This window comes from Mizuhopecten yessoensis, unplaced genomic scaffold (assembly GCF_002113885.1).
Source record: "Mizuhopecten yessoensis strain PY_sf001 unplaced genomic scaffold, ASM211388v2 scaffold5061, whole genome shotgun sequence".
NCBI lineage: Eukaryota > Metazoa > Mollusca > Bivalvia > Pectinida > Pectinidae > Mizuhopecten > Mizuhopecten yessoensis.
In genome coordinates, this window is record NW_018405860.1 from 547,472 (window position 1) to 554,482 (window position 7,011).

General features: G+C 37.1%; 1 protein-coding gene across 2 annotated transcripts in view; it reads left to right on the forward strand.

Annotated features, from left to right (window-relative positions):
- Positions 1-6,788, forward strand: part of LOC110450182 (membrane frizzled-related protein-like) — a 63,760-nt gene extending 56,972 nt beyond the window's left edge. Inside the window, exons 3-8 of one of the 2 annotated variants that reach the window (XR_002462941.1) lie at positions 444-628; positions 1,788-1,953; positions 2,198-2,233; positions 4,058-4,186; positions 5,377-6,521; positions 6,565-6,788. Coding sequence is in view for 1 of the 2 variants with exons in the window: in XM_021497489.1 (XP_021353164.1) it covers positions 444-628; positions 1,788-1,953; positions 2,198-2,233; positions 4,058-4,186; positions 5,377-5,591 (731 nt within the window). In the remaining variant the exon portion in view is untranslated. Of the gene's footprint in view, positions 1-443; positions 629-1,787; positions 1,954-2,197; positions 2,234-4,057; positions 4,187-5,376 lie in introns of both variants that reach the window. The other variant, XM_021497489.1, reaches the window with a different exon arrangement.
- Positions 6,789-7,011: the final 223 nt, after the last annotated feature.

A 7,011-nucleotide genomic window follows, 5' to 3' on the forward strand; every position in this document is an offset into this window, starting at 1 on the left:
GTGTTGGTCATTGTATATGTACTGATGTTGGTCAGTTATTGTATATGTATACTTATGTTGGTCAGCTATCGCTTACGAATACTGGTGTTGTTAGTTGTATATTCTAAGATTAAAATATATTTTTCAACATTAAAGATGGGTTATATCACGCTTCCCTCAAGCATATTCCAGTATAGAACGATATCACGATGAAAAGAGCTAAGGAAACACAATTTTATTGGCACAAGTTTTTGGTTTTTTTAATTATCAGTTCCTCGGTTATTCTAACAGTTTGACGGATGACCAAAATCATGTCTGGTTGAAATAATCAGTGTTATATCTTGGCGTTTCTTATGGACGGGCTCTATCACTTTGCTTGTCGCTATGTTATTCTTAATAGTTCCACCTGCTATTTTCAATGTGACTTTATACATTATTTCTGAAGAAATCATTCACACTTACAGCTGGATGTGGGGGGTATTTGACGATTTCCGCCGGCATCACCCGGTCATTCGGGGTGCCCCCCGGGTACCCTGCTTACTCCCACTGTATATGGATCATTGTGGCCGAACCGGATCTCCACGCCAGACTCTCCATCCTGTCGTTTTCAGGGCAGACATACGGTGGAGACTGTGTGGACACACTCACGGTAAGAACACCCCCTTTATTGGTCTGTAGTGATGTGTAGTCGTTATATCTCGTCACATACGATGTTTATCACTACAAGACGGCATGTCCTTAAAGGAGCGATGACAATATCTTGTTTAGTGTATACCCTGTGATGTATATCAAATAAATTGATGAGATATCTTACGTCATAAAATATATAATGTATCTTATAAAAGATATAATATATATAATGAAAAAATAAAACAGATATATCCCAATGAACACTTACACTTACAAAAACTTATATACATATCAACCAATCACGTTGTAATACAACGTTATGTAGCTAAGCGCCAACTCAAGCGGTCTGAAACAAGCCACTATTAATCCCTAATGGTGTTACTTCACGCTGTAGTTTCCGATATTTTTGTCGGAAGGTTTTATCATTTAAAATTCAAATATCGATGTTGCATGTAATTAGATATCTAATAAACGTATTTATATAAGATGTCTAATAAACGTATTTATATAAGATGTCTTATAAACGAATTTATATAAGATGTCTAATAAACGTATTTATATAAGATGTCTAATAAACGAATTTATATAAGATGTCTAATAAACGAATTTATATAAGATATCTTATAAACGAATTTATATAAGATATCTTATAAGTCAAGTGTTAAAAGCCTGAAGAGGCACAAGATGGGCGAAAGTACTAACGAGATATGCATTGTTTAGTTTTATTTATTAGATACCTTGTATATATGCTCATATGTATCTTATTTCTGTCTTAAAATATCTTATATATTTTAAAATGCGCTATAAAATATGAGATATCTTGTATTGTATAAGATTTCTTATACAAAAATACAGGCGTATTTAAGAAAGTAACCAAGATATCTTACATTAAATAGTATATATAAGATGCCATATCTTGAAAAAAAATATAACGCATCCAATATTCAATGTTATTTTGTAATGAAATACGGGATCGACCTTCCTCTGAGAATAAAGGTTCAGCTGTAGTCGTTTTGTGTTGGTGACTCCATCTTGGTTCCTGCCGTTGTTGTTTCACACGGAATGAAGTTCCAATTTTTCTGGTGTGCTTACGTTCTGCTGGTGTACAGTTTTTATTCTATTATTAAATAATTAGTAATTTAACCATTAATGCTTTATATTCCGATATGTTCGTGTAGGTGAGGGATGGGGACATCGATCAGGCTGATCTCCTCGAAACTACTTGTGGTACCGTCAGTAACACCGTTGTCACTTCATCCGGTAGATGGCTCTGGGTACAGTTTAAAAGCGATGGGTCCGACTCGACATCCTCGGTTTCTCTGTCACTCACGACAGTCACTGCAGGTAACGCCCACACCAGCCTCATTATCATGTGTCTGTGCCTAAAGCAGCTTTTGATCCTTGTGTTTTTACCAGTCACTGCTAGCAAAAAAGCACGACAGGGCAAAGATGATGAACCTTTGTGATTTAATATTTAATGCTGCAGATATTCTCAAAGTTGTATAATTCGTAAAGTGTGAATTTGATAAAAGTGAAAATAACTATTATTATAGATACTGTGTCTTAAACGTTGTTTTTCCTTTTGCAGGTCATTCGATGGAAAATCTCACAAATCCTCTTGCAGGTAAATACATCTCTTTACGGTAAATTTTAAAGGTATGGCAAAATAAACAAAAACGAAAAATGAAAGTCACAAACGCATTTAATGCGACTTCCGCTTGTTGCTCAACCTGCAAATTATCCAAAGTTGGTTCCATCATTTTGAGAACCTTTATTTTTGTATTCTTTGTGTACCGTAATATTATAAATTCTACCCTTCGTATGTATTACTTCCCTGTTTCAACTCCGGATTCGAGCTGTTAACATTGATTGTTTAATCTTTCATAACTATTTTATTTATTTGACACATTAATCCTCGATCCCCCAAAATACCACTATCACCTAGATCGATATTAAGTTTATTTCGTTGAGCCGTAAGTAAATATATAAATATGACACTTTATCAATACAGCTAATGGTGCTATTGAACCATTCAACTGTATTGTGTACTTTGCTTCAATTGCCGATTTAATCTTTGTTAGCCGTTTAAATGTAGACGCTGTCTGGTAGTAAAATGCTCAGAAGCTGACAGGGGCTTGACAGAAAGCTTTTTATCACATCGAAAGCATCCATTGTTGTTGGCCTGAAAAGTGTAACCCTCTACGTCATACCCACAGACATAGCGGTGTTCGTCTGAACACTTTAACCCTCTACGTCATACCCACAGACATAGCGGTGCTGCTCTGAACACTTTAACCCTCTACGTCACACCAACAGACATAGCGGTGTTGGTCTGAACACTTTAACCCTCTACGTCACACCAACAGACATAGCGGTGTTGATCTGAACACTTTAACTCTCTACGTCATCCCCACAGACATTAGCGGTGTTGGTCTGAACCCTTTAACCCTCTACGTCACACCGACAGACTAAGCGGTGTTGGTCTGAACACTTTAACCATCTACGTCATACCCACAGACATAGCGGTGATGTTCTGAACACTTTAACCCTCTACGTCATGCCCACAGACATAGCGGTGTTGTTCTGAACACTTTAACCCTCTACGTCACACCAACAGACATAGCGGTGTTGATCTGAACACTTTAACTCTCTACGTCATACCCACAGACATTAGCGGTGTTGGTCTGAACACTTTAACCCTCTACGTCACACCCACAGACATAGCGGTGTTGGTCTGAACAGTCTGACCGTTTACGTCACACCCACAGACATATATTGGTGTTGGTCTGAACTGTCTGACCCTCTATACGTCATACCGACAGACATAGTGATGTTGGTCTGAACTGTCTGTGCCCCCCTCCCCTATTTTCCTGTATAGTGTTTTAGCAAACAAAGTTCAATCGGAGAGTTTTACCAGCTTAAGTTTCAAGGCTAGCCATTGTACTTGCGCGTTATTAAAAGAATATTCGTCAATACCAGGCTGTGTTGCTGCTTGTGTGTTAAAACTCTTCACTATTGTATATTGGGTAGTTAAACCGAGCCCCCTGGTTGTGTATTACTTGTGAGCACCTGTACACCCGAATGATACTTACAACACATGGACGTGGTTTGGTCAGGATAATAAAACTAGTGTATGTGTGATAGTGGAAATCAACAGTGGATTGTATTACAAGGTCTACATTGAGATATACACGCATTAAACATAGGGACACAACATTGTGGTACCTGTCTGTTACGTCACATCATGGGGAGTTGTGTTTGTCCGTGTAATGTGTGGAGACTCTGGTAAATCACGCAGATTCTTGGAGATTTAATCCGAGTGTCTAAAAGTATATAAAGAATATGATATTACGTCAAATCATCATACAACTGCGTGGAATATTTCTTCTGATCTTTGATTACCTATTACTGTTGTGTTTAATTGGAGGCCATGTTGATATCGTTTCAGCGTGTAAATCGTTCGAGTTTCAATGCTCTAACCTTGTGTGTTTACCTCGATCCTACATTTGTGATGGGTTTAATGACTGTGGCTGCATGGAAAACTGTGACGAATCGGATTGTATCGGTCTGGGTTTTGGTAAGTACATCACAATTTTATGTATACCGCCGGACTAAATAATCACGGGGCTTATGCAATTATAATTTCAACTAAACTACACAATCACAGGAACATTAAAATCATAGCATTATCAGGTTGCATAAAAGAATCGTTAAACACTATCAGATTTTGGAATCACTTGCGCTACAAAAACATAGTAATACAGGTGTGTGTAAAAACAGAAATGCAATATAAAAATCGATGAAATTAGGGCAAAGTATGAGCGAAGAATTTATTATCATAGCGACTATCGAAAAAGGCCAAGAGAATTGGGCCTGTTGTTCAAGGAAGGGTTTACCTCTGCTTCATCAACGACATCCAACATGTTAACCTAGCTTAAATCTAAGTCCAGTGTCACGTCCTCAAACTGAGAACTGGTGTAGGGTCAACGCAACCACAATGCGCCATCTGTCGGGATAATTAGGATCAGATATTTATGTGATCATTGGGGCTGGATAATCATGTGATCACAGGGTATCTACACACAGGATCATTTGGGCTACATTATCACGTGATCCTTAAAACTACATAATTATGTGATCATTGGGGTTACATAATCGCATGATCATGAGGGACTCACCATAAGTGCTATATAATCATGAAGCATTAGGGTTATTTATATAGAGCAAGTTTTTCCTTGCACAGAATATTTTGGACTACAGCATCATTGGGTCATAATTTATAATCATAGGATCATTGGGGCTTCACAGTCATGGAATCAAACTTGCTTCATAATCTTTGGATGGTTAAAGCTACATAATGATGGGACAATTAAGTAACATAAATATAGAATGAGATACGATGCAGAATCATCTGAATACAAGTTATATGTTCTTGTGAAAATAAGTTGATATGATATTTAAGTGTTGTGACGTTCTAAAACGTTTTGNTTATATAGAGCAAGTTTTTCCTTGCACAGAATATTTTGGACTACAGCATCATTGGGTCATAATTTATAATCATAGGATCATTGGGGCTTCACAGTCATGGAATCAAACTTGCTTCATAATCTTTGGATGGTTAAAGCTACATAATGATGGGACAATTAAGTAACATAAATATAGAATGAGATACGATGCAGAATCATCTGAATACAAGTTATATGTTCTTGTGAAAATAAGTTGATATGATATTTAAGTGTTGTGACGTTCTAAAACGTTTTGTTCCAGCACCTCTCACACAGCTCGGCTTCTCGGCTGGGATCGGGGTGGGAATGTTTATCTTCATCTTCATCTTTGTGTGGTTGTGGGAGAAACGTCGGCGGCGAATGGCCAAACAGAAAGAGCGAGAGGACCGTATGAAGGAGGAAGGGAGAGGGCGACCCTCAAAGAACAAAAAGGACGACAAAAAGGATAAAAAGGCTAAGGTGGCATGGCATAAATAATGTCGCTATTACGTTATCCTTAGCAAGTTCTCAGGGTCATGAAGTGTGTACAGTTAAACCGTCCATTACATTTTCAGCTCGTCATTTGTTTCTATGACATTCAAATGCATTCAACGAAATCCATTTTGTTTGTGTCAGTGGCTCTAACTCACGTGCCACGCTTAAGGTAGACTGAACAGTAGATCCATGGTCTGGTTTTAAATAACTAGGACAGACTCTCTGTAGGAAGTTCGTCAATCTGCTTGCGTTAAGTTGTTATGTACATGTTAAGCCAAAACAAAACATGCAAAGATTTGCTATATCGGACGGTTTTGTAAACAACCTGCATAATGAGTCACCTTTTAAGAAATCACAAACGATTAACTGTAGCATGAACACGGTCGTCACTGTTAACACGGTCTATTGGAGCAGTATATGATAGCTATGTATCCTAATTTAGTTAATGTTAACACGGTCTACTAGAGTAGTATATGATAGCTATGTATCCTGATTTAGTTAATGTTAACACGGTGTACTGGAGTAGTATATGATAGCTGTGTATCCTGATTTAGTTAATGTTAACACGGTGTACTGGAGCAGTATATGATAGCTACGTATCCAGATTTAGTTAATGTTAACACGGTCTACTGGAGCAGTATATAATAACTATGTATCCTGATTTAGTTAATGTTAACACGGTGTACTGGAGCAGTAGATGATAGCTATGTATCCTGATTTAGTTAATGTTAACACGGTGTACTGGAGCAGTATATGATAGCTGTGTATCCTGATTTAGTTAATGTTAACACGGTCTACTGGAGCAGTATATAATAACTATGTATCCTGATTTAGTTAATGTTAACATGGTGTACTGGAGCAGTATATGATAGCTATGTATCCTGATTTAGTTAATGTTAACACGGTCTACTATAGCTATGTATCCTGATTTAGGTAATATCAACACGGTCTACTATAGCTATGTATCCTGATTTAGTTTAAAAGTGTGTCTGGTGTCAGGTCTGAGTTGATAGTACTAGTACTATTACTGTGGGATACTAGTGGATTAGAAGGGCGGGGGTGGGGTGGGGAGATGTTCATTGTAAACCTGTTTCCTAAGTATTGTAATGTGAATCTTGTAATGGTAAACGTTATATTTGTTATGTGAATCCTGTAGTGATAAACATTATATTTGTTATGTGAATCCTGTAATGATAAACATTATATATGTTATGTGAATCCTGTAATGATAAACTTTATATTTGTTATGTGAATCCTGTAATGATAAACATTATATTTGTTATGTGAATCCTGTAATGATAAAAATTATATTTGTTATGTGAATCCTGCATGTGCCAAACTGAATGTAGGCTAACGATTGCATATATGGGTTTGATTGCTTTTATAAATATAACAGGCTGTACCTAATGTTCGTGACGATCCG